The 13189-nt window shown below is 45.6% G+C and overlaps 1 protein-coding gene across 1 annotated transcript in view; it reads left to right on the forward strand.

Annotated features, from left to right (window-relative positions):
- Positions 1-8040: 8040 nt before the first annotated feature.
- The window catches only part of LOC134358655 (semaphorin-4D-like), a 92881-nt gene continuing 87732 nt past the window's right edge, over positions 8041-13189 (forward strand). The window contains exon 1 of the mRNA XM_063071111.1: positions 8041-8205. Within this exon, the coding sequence (XP_062927181.1) occupies positions 8076-8205 (130 nt within the window). The 5' untranslated portion in view covers positions 8041-8075. The remainder of the gene's footprint in view (positions 8206-13189) is intronic.

Below are 13189 nucleotides of genomic sequence, written 5' to 3' on the forward strand. Positions count from 1 at the left end.
TCGACTGGCTGCTTGTAAGATAAGGTCAAGGCATCAAGAAACTCCTCCGCGGAGTGTCCCAAGCCCAGCTGTGAAAGGAGGAGGGTTGGGCATGGGGCTAGGAACTGCGTCCTGTAAAATCCCTGAGGTACAGGAGCTCCAAGGACCTCATTCCTCTGAGATGGAGGACCTTTGTCTAGAGGTCATGTGGGGAAAGTGGAAGCCATAGAGCTGGACAACCTGCATCCCAGGACGAAGGCTCTGGCAAGCTGCTGTTGGCAGCCTCTGCTCCAGTAGGGGTGACAGAAGAAGAAGAAGAAGATGTCCACCCTCAGGTTAACTGGAAAAGCACATTAAGAGTAAAAAAGTTGGAATGAAACAGAAAATTAACCATAAAACACATTGAGTCTCCAGCAACTGAAACTGATCCACTGCAAGTGATGAGCCAAGCTGCATTGACAACTCTGCAGTTTCCTCTGGTCATGAGCAGAGCAGATGCCATACCAAGCTGTGATGCTTTCTATTATGCATGGATTCAAGTTTGGTCGGGATCAATGGGGCATGTCAAATTTCCTTCACATTTTGAGCAAGTAGAGGTGATGGTGAGCGTTCACAGCTGTGGTATCTTATGTTGGACGAGGATAGGCTACTGGTTATGTTCAGTCCTAGGAACTTGAGGTCCTCAAGTAATGATGATGAAGGAAGGAGCATGTGCACTGCCCCCACCTTCCTGACATCAGTGACCAGGACTTTTGTTGAGCTGACTAGAAGGAAAGGTTTTTGTCATGACGCCATGTCACTGAGCTTGCTGGTTCCAACACATTGTTACTTTAGATATGGCCCTTTGAGGTGGTATCATCTTCACTCTTGTAGATGGAGTTAGGGCAGAATCTGGCCACACAGTCATGAGCGTACGGAGAGTTGCAAGGCATCTGAATGCGAGATCCCTACAAAGGATTGTAAGGAATGCTGAGAGGATCACTGGGGTCTCTCTTCCACCCCCTAGCATCGTCAAAGATCCCTCCACAATCAGTCCAACAATCTCTTTGAGCCCCTTACCACCAGGCAAGAGGTACCGTAGTATTAGGACAAGGACTGTTGGGATGGGACACAACTTCCTTCCCCAAGGCTGTGAGATTACCGAACTCCCTGCTCAGGTCACATCACATATGAAGTGCCAGTAGCATACACTGTTTACTCTTTGACCTGTGTTGAAATGGACATTATCATTTGTGAATTTGTTTGTGGCAGTTATTACCTTGTGTTGTTTGTGGGGTTTGTGTTGTACACCTTTGTCTCCCTTCCACCAACCAAGGGCTTGTCTCGTTGATGGTCAAATGACAATAAACTGAACTTGACTTGACTGGAATAGAGTAGAGGTGGAGCATTTAGAATGATTGTGGTGGTCTATCCTTATAGACTGTTGTCTATTGCTGATGAAATTGTGGATCCAGTTGCAGAGGGAAGTGTTGATTCACTCTGGCTCAGGAATGCTTTTGGTGACAAGGTGGGGAATTATGGGAAGGTTAGGATTTAGGGACAGGGATGAGGAGAGTTAGGAGTTAGGAGCAGTAAATGAAGAGTGGGAGGCAGGAGCTGGGGTCCAGGTCAGAGCGCTCCATGGTAGAAGGTCAGTGATCCATGTGGATGGACGTTGGAGCAGCAGATGCTGAGATGTAGACCAGCGATTACCTACAGTAAATGCAGGCCTGTGGATAAGGCCTGGTGATACCCTAGGTCAGAAAATCCTCTCAGATTGGTGAGTCCTGAAATCAAAGATTCAAGTAGGTAAGAGGCACAAGGGCCACTGACACTATCACCCCCTCCCCCCGCTCCCCCCAGAGGAATGAATCTGGAATTTGAAGGCCTGTGTTCAAATTCCCATGATCGGTGAGTCTCAGGGTCAATACCAGGCCCGGAAGCTGAAATCAGTGAGCCCGAATGCCAAGGCCTGATGGCATGTTTGGAAGTCAGGTGCCCAATGTCTGTGTGTCTGCAAGTCTTGACCAGGTTTGGAGGCCCAGAGGGGCCTGTCCTGAGGCTCAAGGCCTGTCTGTGTGTGAGCGAGTGGGTGGGTGAGACAGAATAAAGGGGCTTGTTTTCAGGCTGTTGTTGCTGCTGGTGTTGTTCTGCTGAACATTGTGGGCACACTGTGTTGGCACTGAGACGTGCAGCAAAATGTGTGCAAATGTATAAGACGTCGGTGAGGCCTAATTTGGAGTATTGTGTGTAGTTTGGTCACCTACCTACGGGAAAGACGTAAACAAGGTTGAAAGAGTACAGAGAAAACTTACAAAGATGTTGCTGGGTCTGGAGGGCCTGAGTTATAAGGAAAGATTGAATAGGTTAGGACTGTATTCTTTAGAATGTAGAAGATTAAGAGGAGATTTGATAGAGGTATAGAAAATGATGAGGGGTATAGACAGGGTAAATGCAAGCAGGCTTTTTCCTCTGAGGTTGGGTGGGACTACAACCAGAGGTCATGGGTTAAAGGTGAAAGGTGGAAAGTTTAAGGGGAACATGAGAGGAAACTTCTTCACTCAGAGGGTTGTGAGAGAGTGGAATGAGCTGCCAGTGCATGTGGTCCATGCAAGCTCGATTTCAACTTTGAAGAGGGGTTTGGATAGGTACATGGATGGCAGGGATATGGAGGGCTATGGTCCTGGTCCTGGTCCTGGTCCTGGTCAATGGGAGTAGGCAGTTTAAATAGTTTCAGAATGGACTAGTTGGGCTGAAGGGCCTGTTTCTGTGCTGTACTTCTCTATGTTTCTATAAAACATCTGCACATCTTGCATTGATGGGAACACAAACGACACATTTCTCTGTATGTTTCAATGTACATGTGATAGATAAATGAATCTGATTCTGAATCGAGTTCCATCTTCAGCTTCCTCCACCCATCACCTCCCAGTTTACATCCTTCCCACCCTCCCCCCCCTCAGCTGCCTGTGAATCCCCCTCACCTGCATTCGCCTATCCTCCACCAGCTCTTGCTGCACCCCTCTCCCCCTCCTTTTTATACTATCTCCCCTCTTCCTTTCCCTCCTCAAGACCAGCTGAGTTCCTCTGAGAGTTTGTGTGTTACTCCCCCAGTGTAAGTGTGAGCCCACTGGAACCTGCCCAATCTTTCAGGCATTCTTATTAAAATCTGGGCCACATGAGACAACATAGTGTGGAAAACTCCTCCCATATTCTTTACTCGAGAGAACAGTATGTGTATTGGTCTGGTTTCAATTCAGTTCAATTCACTTTATTTCCCATGAGGAACTTTGTGCAGTGGTAAAGACAACATCACACAACACCACACTACATATAGTTAAAAAGAATGTAATATACTCACAATAGACAATAATTCATAAAAATTAATGCATGTAATTTAAAATACTACTGCACATAATATAACAGACTGTTTTTACTGTCAAAGGTGCTATACATACTATATATTCAAAATTGAGTGTTGAGAAGGCGAATGGGGGAAGACACAAAACTGGACAAGGGTCTTCTGATGCTGATGGGCAGGGAGCTGTAGCAGTGTCCAGCTGGCATGAGAGTGTCATGTGTGTGAAGTGTATGTGTAATGTCCTTCATTATTGTCCGTCTCTTGTTCCTGGCCAATGATTGTACTAATTCTGACAGTTCTGTGGAGAGGGCTGATGCCGTGATGTTGTAGGTTCATATTGATTCAATGAAGCATTTATAACATGTCTGGAGAATTGGTGATGGACCTGAAGTTTCCACATCTTCCTAAGGAAAAATAGCCGTTGTTGGCACTTGGAGAGTATCAACTCACCACTGGTGTTAAAGGTGATTTTGTTGTCTATAGTTGTGCCGAGGTACCTGTATTCTCCAACACACTCTGTCGACTGGCCACTGATTTCCAGGGCCGGGACAGTGTATTATTGTTTTCTGAAGTCCACTACCATTCCCTTAGTTTTACTGGGGTTCAGATCCAGATAGTTGTTTGCGCACCATCCAGAAAATGTATTGATTTCCTCGTTGATGCTGTCATCAGAGTAGGTCCTGTCAATGATGACTGTGTCGTCTGAGTACTTGCACTGCGTGCCTGGGTGTGAGCTTCTGCAGTCGTCTGTGCACGGTGTGAACAAGAGTGGTGAGATAACCAAGCCCTGTGGGGCTCCAGTTGCTATTGGCCTGTTGGTGTTCGTTGGCTGACTGAATCATTTGGGAGTTCATTTGCAACAGTGACCACGTGGTGTTCAGAGAACTTTATGCCACACAAATTATAACTTTTGCTTTCAGCTGGCCAAGAGCGAGTCCCTACAATCAGCCATTGTTTGTAGAGTTTGTTGAGTGAAGTTTCTTTGCATCACTTGAAGTCAACGGGGAAGCCAGGTTACACCAGTGGTTGCTGGAGGTCAGGTTTATTAGATTGTGACAGTTCAGCCAGGTTGTTCCAGTACTGGCAACACCCCTTTCTCCCTTCCACTTCTCTTACCGAGGGGGGAGGGAGTTGCACTTGCATAAAACTGTATGAAACACTCTGGTTTCCTCGGCTGCGTAAGTCTGGGGAATACAATCTCTGGCCCCGACAAACGTGTGAGATGGAGGTGCAAGCTCACCCCAAAACCCTCTGTTTGTGTAGATGCTGCATAATTCGTTACCCTGTTACAAATGAGTGCCACAAAATAACAGACAGTACCCTGCATACAATTCAAAGATTTGGATTTATAATTCTTAATTTGACTAAAGGGTTACATAGAAACATAGAAAATAGGTGCAGGAGTAGGCCATTCGGCCCTTCGAGCCTGCACCGCCATTTATTATGATCATGGCTGATCATCCAACTCAGAACCCCGCCCCAGCCTTCCCTCCATACCCCCTGATCCCCGTAGCCACAAGGGCCATATCTAACTCCCTCTTAAATATAGCCAATGAACTGGCCTCAACTGTTTCCTGTGGCAGAGAATTCCACAGATTCACCACTCTCTGTGTGAAGAAGTTTTTCCTAATTTCGGTCCTAAAAGGCTTCCCCTCTATCCTCAAACAGTGGCCCTTCGTTCTGGACTTCCCCAACATCGGGAACAATCTTCCTGCATCTAGCCTGTCCAATCCCTTTAGGATCTTATACGTTTCAATCAGATCCCCCCTCAATCGTCTAATGTGCACAAGTTGGAGCTCGCGGTTTCTCCAAGTCACCGATCCTCAATCGATCTCACCCCGGGCTTCATTGAATCACGGTCCTACTCTGGGTCGAATCCTACGGCCTCTTCTCTCTGGCGTCTTCTCTCCTCATCTCTCTCGAACCACACCAAAAATAGACCCCAAGCCCAACTTTAGTGTCCCTCACCAGAGAACCCTCCCCTCCACTTTGACCATCCTAATTGGATGGCAGACCTGTCTCCTCGTCCCTTATCTGCAACAATAACCCAAACATAGCTGAAAACAAGCAGCTGGCACAGAAAAGCACAAAATGAAATACCTACAGCATAACAGTAAAACATATTAAGGAATATAAAAGTGGATAAGTCTCCAGGTCCTGACAGGATATTCTCTAGGATCTTGAGGGAAATTAATGTGGAATAGCAGGGGCTCTGACAGAAATATTTCAAATGTCATTAGAAACGGGGATGGTGCCGGAGGATTGGCATATTGCTCATGTTGTTCCGTTGTGAAAAAGGGTTCTAAGAGTAAACCTAGCAATTATTGGCCTGTGAGTTTGACGTCAATGGTGGGTAAATTGATGGAAAGTATTCTTAGAGATAGTGTATATAATTATCTGGATAGACAGGATCTGATTAGGAACAGTCAACATGGATTTGTGCGTGGAAGGTCGTGTTTGACAAATCTTATTGAATTTTTTGAAGAGGTTACTAGGAAAGTTGACGAGGGTAAAGCAGTGGATGTTGTCTATGTGGTCTTCAGTAAGGCCTTTGACAAGGTTCCACACGGAGGGTTAGTTAGGAAGGTTCAATCGTTAGGTATTAATATCGAAATAGTAAAATGGATTCAGCAGTGCCTGGATGGGAGACGCCAGAGAGTAGTGGTGGATAACTGTGTGTCAGATTGGAGGACGGTGTGTAGCGGTGTGCCTCAGGGATCTGTACTGGGTCCAATGTTGTTTGTCATATATATTAATGATCTGGATGATGGGGTGGTAAATTGGATTAGTAAGTATGCAGATGATACTAAGATAGGTGGAGTTGTGGATAATGAAGTAGGTTTTCAAAGCTTGCAGAGAGATTTAGGCCAGTTGGAAGAGTGGGCTGAAAGATGGCAGATGGTGTTTAATGCTGAAAAATGTGAGGTGCTACATTTTGGTAGGACTAATCAAAATCGGACATACATGGTAAATAGTAGGGCATTGAAGAATGCAGTTGAACAGAGGGATCTAGGAATAATGGTGCATAGTTCCCTGAAGGTGGAATCTCATATGGATAGGGTGGTGAAGAAAGCTTTTGGTATGCTGGCCTTTATAAATCAGAGCATTGAGTGTAGGAGTTGGGATCTAATGTTGAAATTATCCAAGGCATTGGCAAGGCCAAATTTGGAGTATTGTGTACAGTTCTGGTCACCGAATTATAGGAAAGATGTCAACAAAATTGAGAGAGTACAGAGAAGATTTACTAGAATGTTACCTGGGTTTCATTCCTAAGTTACAGAGAAAGGTTGAACAAGTTGGGTCTTTATTCTTTGGAACATAGAAGGTTGAGGGGGGACTTGATAGAGGTGTTTATAATTATGAGGGGGGATAGATAGAGTTGATGTGGATAGGCTTTTTCCATTGAGAGTGGGGGAGATTCAAACAAGAGGACATGAGTTGAGAGTTAAAGGGCAAAAGTTTAGGGGTGACATAAGGGGGAAGTTCTTTACTCAGAGAGTGGTAGCTGTGCGGAACGAGCTTCCAGCAGAAGTGGTTGAGGCAGGTTCGATGTTGTCATTTAAAGTTAAATTGGATAGCTATATGGACAGGAAAGGAATGGAGGGTTATGGGCTGAGTACAGGTCGGTGGGACTAGGTGAGGGTAAGCGTTCGGCACGGACTAGAAGGGCCGAGATGGCCTGTTTCCGTGCTGTAATTGTTATATGGTTGTAAGGTTATATGAATCAAGGCATCACGTGTACATATTGCAATTTTCCATAATATGAACCCACTTCATCTGAGCGTGGATCAAGAAAAATATTGACACATTAATTCCATATCTCAGATTGATTTATGAATTCTATTAGAGCGAATTTCCATTACCTGACTGCTGTAACACACAAGTCACCTTTAACCTGAGAGTGTGGAGCCTGGCTCACCATATCCCAGCCATGAGAACAATCCTTCCACACTGGTCCTTCTAAACCCAGAAGAACAGAGGCCCAATACGGATAATTTCTCCTCACAAAATGAACTCATCGTCTAAGGTATTAGTCTGATGAAGTGTTTTTTTTCTGCTCAACAACATATGAGAAATTGGACTCAAAAGTTTAAATTAGCATCCCATCTTAATCTGGGGCTTAATCTGGATGAGATTTCAGACCAAACTCCTGTCTCGATGCCCTCACCTTCTGTGGGTGCCTACAGGAAAATGAAACTCAAGGTTGTATATGGCACACATACACTTGATGATAAATTAGCTTTGAATTTTGCTTAGGTGGATGTTAAAGAATCTCACGGTCATTGTTCCCACAGTTACGATCCCCGAGAACAGACAAGCTGTGTGCAGCAAAAGATGGATGCTGCGTTTGTCTGTCAGTGCATCAGTGCTCGAGGCCTGCCACTAACACAGTGTGTGAACTGGGGGGACAGGCAGTCGTCAACTATTCTGGTCCTGATACAAGGTTTTGATCTGAGTTCCTTTCCTCCCCACAGATGCTGCTCAACCTGCTGAGTTCATCCAGCAGATTGTTGCTTGATAAAATTGAGGAGAGGCGTAACGTGATGTGAAACGCACTGTTGTACCATTTGGCTTTCTGATTGATGACTTGGCACGCGCAACAATAAACTGTTCTTTTTCTTTTGATGTGATTTCTGCTCATTCCCACAGAGAGTATTAAATTTACTTGCCTGCTAGATGCCTGAGGAGTAGTAGCCGGCTTGCCCCTTTGCCTGATCTCTCAGTACCCAACGTCAGCAGGATTACCCGCGTCGCCATGCCCAAAGCGAGCGGCCGTGACGGCGGAGTGCACCTCTTCCTGCCTTTAATACTTGGAGCCTGCTTGTTCCCGGTGACGCACACCATGGAATTTGACAGTATTCCCAGAAGGACAATACGGATAGAAGGTAAAGTGCTACCTTTTTGTATTGAGTTGCCAGGGTGACGCGGCTGGAATTTTACCGTGGTTACGTCTCAGACACCATATAGCAGGAGTACAGGAGATGAATTACAGTGTTTTCTGTGAAGTAATGAATGTTTTACTCAGGGGTTATATACTGGGCATTCTCTGGTACAGGTTATCTCCATGTTACACCTGGGGTCTGTACCCGTAATCTGTTCCTTATCACACACACAGGGGTTATATACTGGGCTCTGTCTTGTGTATGGGTGACTTTCCGGGACCAAGCAATGAGTGTTGAATGGGGCCGTGTCATGGAACTCTGACATCGGCTTTCTTTGACAAGTTCCACAGAATTCCAGACTGCAAAGGTTCTTTTGTGGGATTTCGTGGTTTCAGGAATAATTATGGCATGTTAATGATTCCCGGAATGATTAAGATGCAAACTGGCCAGTCAGCCCAGAAGTTTGAAGTTAATAACTCATCAGGGGTGACTGATAAGTTCGTGACCTAAGGCAGAATGAGACTATGTTGAAAAATAAATGTGCTAGGTTTTCTAAAATTGACTCCTTCTACCTTAGACCACGAACTTATCAATCACCCCTCATAGAAAGAGTAAAAGAGAGCCGAGAGTGGATATTGGACCACTAAAAAATTATGCTGGAGAGGTAGCAATAGAAGACAAAGAAATGGCAGACGAACTTAATCAGTACTCTGCGTCAGTCTTCACTGTGGAAGACACTAGCAGTATGCCAGAAATCCAAGAGCATCGGGGGGCCACTCAAGGAGAGTCGGCAGATTTTCAGAAGGCCTTTGGCAAGGTAAGCACCAGGCTGCAAATCAAGATGAGTACCAATGGTATTACAGGAATGAAATCAGCATGGATTGAAGATTGGCTGACAGACAGGAGGAAAAGAGTGGGAATAAAGAGAGCCTTTTCTGGTTGGCTGCTAGTGACTAGTGGTGTTCCACAGGAGTCTGTGTTGGGACTACTTCTTTTCACATTATGATTATGAAGACATGTAGTCCTCTTTTATTGTCATTTAGTAATACATGCATTAAGAAATGATACATTATTTCCTCCGGTGTGATATCACAAAACACAGGACAAACCAAGACTGAAAAAACTGAGAAAACCACATAATTATAACATATAGTTACAAACAGTGTAACAATACCATAACCTGATGAAGAAGTCCGTGAGCACAGTAAAGTTCAAAGTCTCTCAAATGTCCCACATCTCACGCAGACGGGACAAGGAAGAAAAACTCTCCCTGCCATACCGACCACAATCCGACTCTGAGTCATCCGAAAACTTCAAGCTCTGATCAGCTCTCCGACACCGAGTACTGAGCGCCATCTCCGTTCGAACGATTCGACCTCCTTCTCGGTCACCAAAAGTAGGCAAGGCCGGGGATTTTGAGGCCTACCCTCCGAAAGATTCCCGACCACACAGTAACGACAGCAGCGAACAGGCGTTTCAGAAATTTCTCCAGATGTTCCTCTGTGCTTTCATGTCCATTCTCCATCAAATCAGAATTGTCCACGGCCCCTATTTAACAGATACGACATCATTTTTCACCAGAGGGCTGCACACACGCAGGCATGCTGTCATCTTCTCCTCCCGTCCAACAATTATATGTCAATGATTTGGATGATGAATTGGTGGCTTTGTGGCCAAGTTTGCGGACAATACGAACATACAGAGGGAGATGAGCAGTTGACATTTCCACCAGCTCCCCAATATTTTGTGTGTGTTGCTCTGCATTTCCAGCATTTCTGTAGTCTCTCTTGTGTTCTCACTAAGCACACATCTGTCAGGACACAGGGTGGCAGAGACAGGCAGGCTGGAGTAGAAAGACAGCCATTTAATGGGCAGATCTGGAATCGAGTGGTGCTGAAACAATCCTGATCGAGGGCCAACTCAGGCGGACAGTTAATGTGTGTTTTGGTGTTACTGTGTTTCTGTTCCGGGAATATTTTACAATGTAGGCACAAGTAAACAGGGAAGCTCGATGATTGTGGCAGGACAGTCTGTGTGGGTCATTGTGTGTAAATGACAGGTGTCTTTCAGAAGGATGAAGCAGGAAAACACTCTGCTGATGAATGACAACAGAGAGATGGTTCCTGATGCAACGTTGCATCACTGGTGGTGGTTCCTGAGGTGACTTCCACTCCACACCAACTTCCTAAGTTTTGTAATTTGTCTGTGTGTCTGTGTGTGTGTGTGTGAGTGTGTGTGAGAGATCGATTTATGCTTTTATATCCTTTGCCGTGTTTCTAGCATGTCCCAACAGGCTGTCAAGTCAATCAAGGTTTCTCTGATGTTTGTTTGTTGTAAGAAACTCAACAGGCAGTTTGGGCACAGCAAGACTCCATAGCAGCTTCTGTTTTCTGGAAGAAATTTGAAGGGGGCGCATTAGCTGTGAACCCCACCCCACTAGAGACGCCCTGTGTGACCTTCCACATCCGCTTACTATGGCAAATGGTGTGCTGGTTCAAGATCTCACCGAGGGACACTCTCCAACAGTGCAGTCCACCCTTAGTGCCATTTGGGCTTGGTGTTCTGGGCTTTAGAGTGTGGACAACCAGCTCCTGACACGGAGTTGGGCGCGACGGACTCCTTGCGCGCAGCGTCGCTGCAGTCGGTGCACTTGGTAATCTAACACAAGGTGGCTGTCAACAGAAGAGTTCAGAGTGCCAGCAGGTCACAGTCCAGCTGGGAGGGAGTTACATGAATATCGTTTTTACCAGAGGTTTTAAAAGGGCAAATTTAAAGATTCACAGTCTTTGTAAAGAAGCATGCTTACACAAGTGCAGCGGAACCAAACTAAATCAGAATTTTTTTTTCCTCGCAGAGGTCAGTGAATCTCTGAAATTCTCTATGCCAGATGGCAGAAGAGGTTAGAACATTGGGGATGTTTAAAGAGGTAAATAACTGTTTGGGGAATCAGGGAATTGAGGGCAAAGGGGAACTGACACAGAGGAGATAAGGACTGGAAGAACTCAGAAGGTCAGGCAGTATTTATGGAAGGAAATGGATAGTCACCCTTCATCTGGGCCAGAAAGAAAGAAGGGAAAGAGCCAGTATAGAAAGCTGGAGGAAAGGAGTGAATTTGGAGCTGTCAGGCGAAGGATGGATTCACGTGTGGGTGGGGGCCGTGGTGGGAGACAGAAGGTGGGATGAGGCCTGAGGCAGGTCAAACGGCCTGACAGGTTTGAGGAGTTGAATGACCTGCTGCTGGTTCTTATTTGCTTGTGTTTTTCCCTTGAAAATTAGAAGGAAATGGCTTTAAATTGCTCAGCTCTTGTGTTAATGTCTCTCACAGCACGTCTGCACAGTGTTTGACTTTGAACCATTCACTCCTGCTGTGTGAGGAAGCTGGAAACATCACTGTGTGTATGTATGTATGTATGTATGTATGTATGTATCTCTCTCTCTCTCTCTCTCTCTCTCTCTCTCTCTCTCAGCTACTGCTCCACCTTTTCCCTAACAGGAGGTCTGAACGTTAACTCCAGATGCTGCTGGAGCAACTTTTATTTCCATAATTCTCAGTTTTATTTCCAGAATGCAGAATATTTTCCTGATGCTATATTGTCCTGCTTTGTGGGAGGCATACTGCACAAACACAGGCCCCTTGTCCCAAACCTATGGCAATCAACACCCATCCAGTTACATTTGCTGTCCCAACATTTCCAGCAATTCTGTACCACACGTCTCTCCAACGATAAAGGTCCTTGGCCAATACTGGCCCTTCGGCCCACAAAGCTGTGCCGAACATGTCCTTACCTTAGAACTACCTAGGGTTACCCATAGCCCTCTATTTTTCTGAGCTCCAAGTACCTATCCAGGAGTCTCTTAAAAGACCCTATTGTATCCACCTCCACCACCGTCGGCCCATTCCACTCACTCACCACTCTCTGCGTAAAGAACCTGATATCTCCTCTGTACCTACTTCCAAGCACCTTAAAACTGTGCCCTCTCATGCTAGCCATTTCAGCCCTGGGAAAAAGCCTCTGACCATCCACACGATCAGTGCCTCTCATTATCTTGTACACCTCTATCAGGTCACCTCTCATCCTCCGTCGCTCCAAGGAGAAAAGGCCAAGTTCACTCAACCTATTCTCATAAGGCATGCTCCCCAATCCAGGCAACACCCTTGTAAATCTCCTCTGCACCCTTTCTATGGTTTCCACATCCTTCCTATAGTGAGGTGACCAGAACTGAGCACAGTACTCCAAGTGGGGTCTGACCAAGGTCCTATATAGCTGCAACATTACCTCTCAGCTCTTAAACTCAATCCCATGATTGATGAAACCCAATGCACCATATGCCTTTTTAACCATAGAGTCAACCTGTGTAGCAGCTTTGAGTGTCCTGTGGACTTGAACCCCAAGATCCCTCTGATCCTCCACACTGCCAAGAATCTTACCATTAATACTATATTCTGCCATCATATTTGACCTACTAAAATGAACCACCTCACCCTTATCTGGGTTGAACTCCATCTGCCGCTTCTCTGCCCAGTTTTGCATCCTATCAACGTCCCGCTGTAACCTCTGACAGCCTTCCACACTATCCACAACCCTCCAACCTTTGTGTCATCAGCAAACTTACTAACCCATCCCTCCACTTCCTCATCCAGGTCATTTATAAAAATCACGAAGAGTAAGGGTCCCAGAATAGATCCCTGAGTCACACCACTGGTCACTGACCTCCATGTAGAATATGACCCGACTGCAACTACTCTTTGCCTTCAGTGGGCAAGCCAGTTCTGGATCCATGAAGCAATGTTTCCTTGCATCCCATGCCTCCTTACTTTCTCAATAAGCCTTACATGCGATACCTTATCAAATGCCTTCCTGAAATCTATATACACTACATCTACTGCTCTACCTTCATCAATGTGTTTAGTTATATCCTCAAAAAATTCAATCAGGCTCATAAGGCACAACTTGCCTTTGACAAAGCTATACTGACTATTCCTAAT

This window comes from Mobula hypostoma, chromosome 19 (genome assembly GCF_963921235.1).
Source record: "Mobula hypostoma chromosome 19, sMobHyp1.1, whole genome shotgun sequence".
In the NCBI taxonomy this organism is placed as follows: Eukaryota; Metazoa; Chordata; class Chondrichthyes; order Myliobatiformes; family Myliobatidae; genus Mobula; species Mobula hypostoma.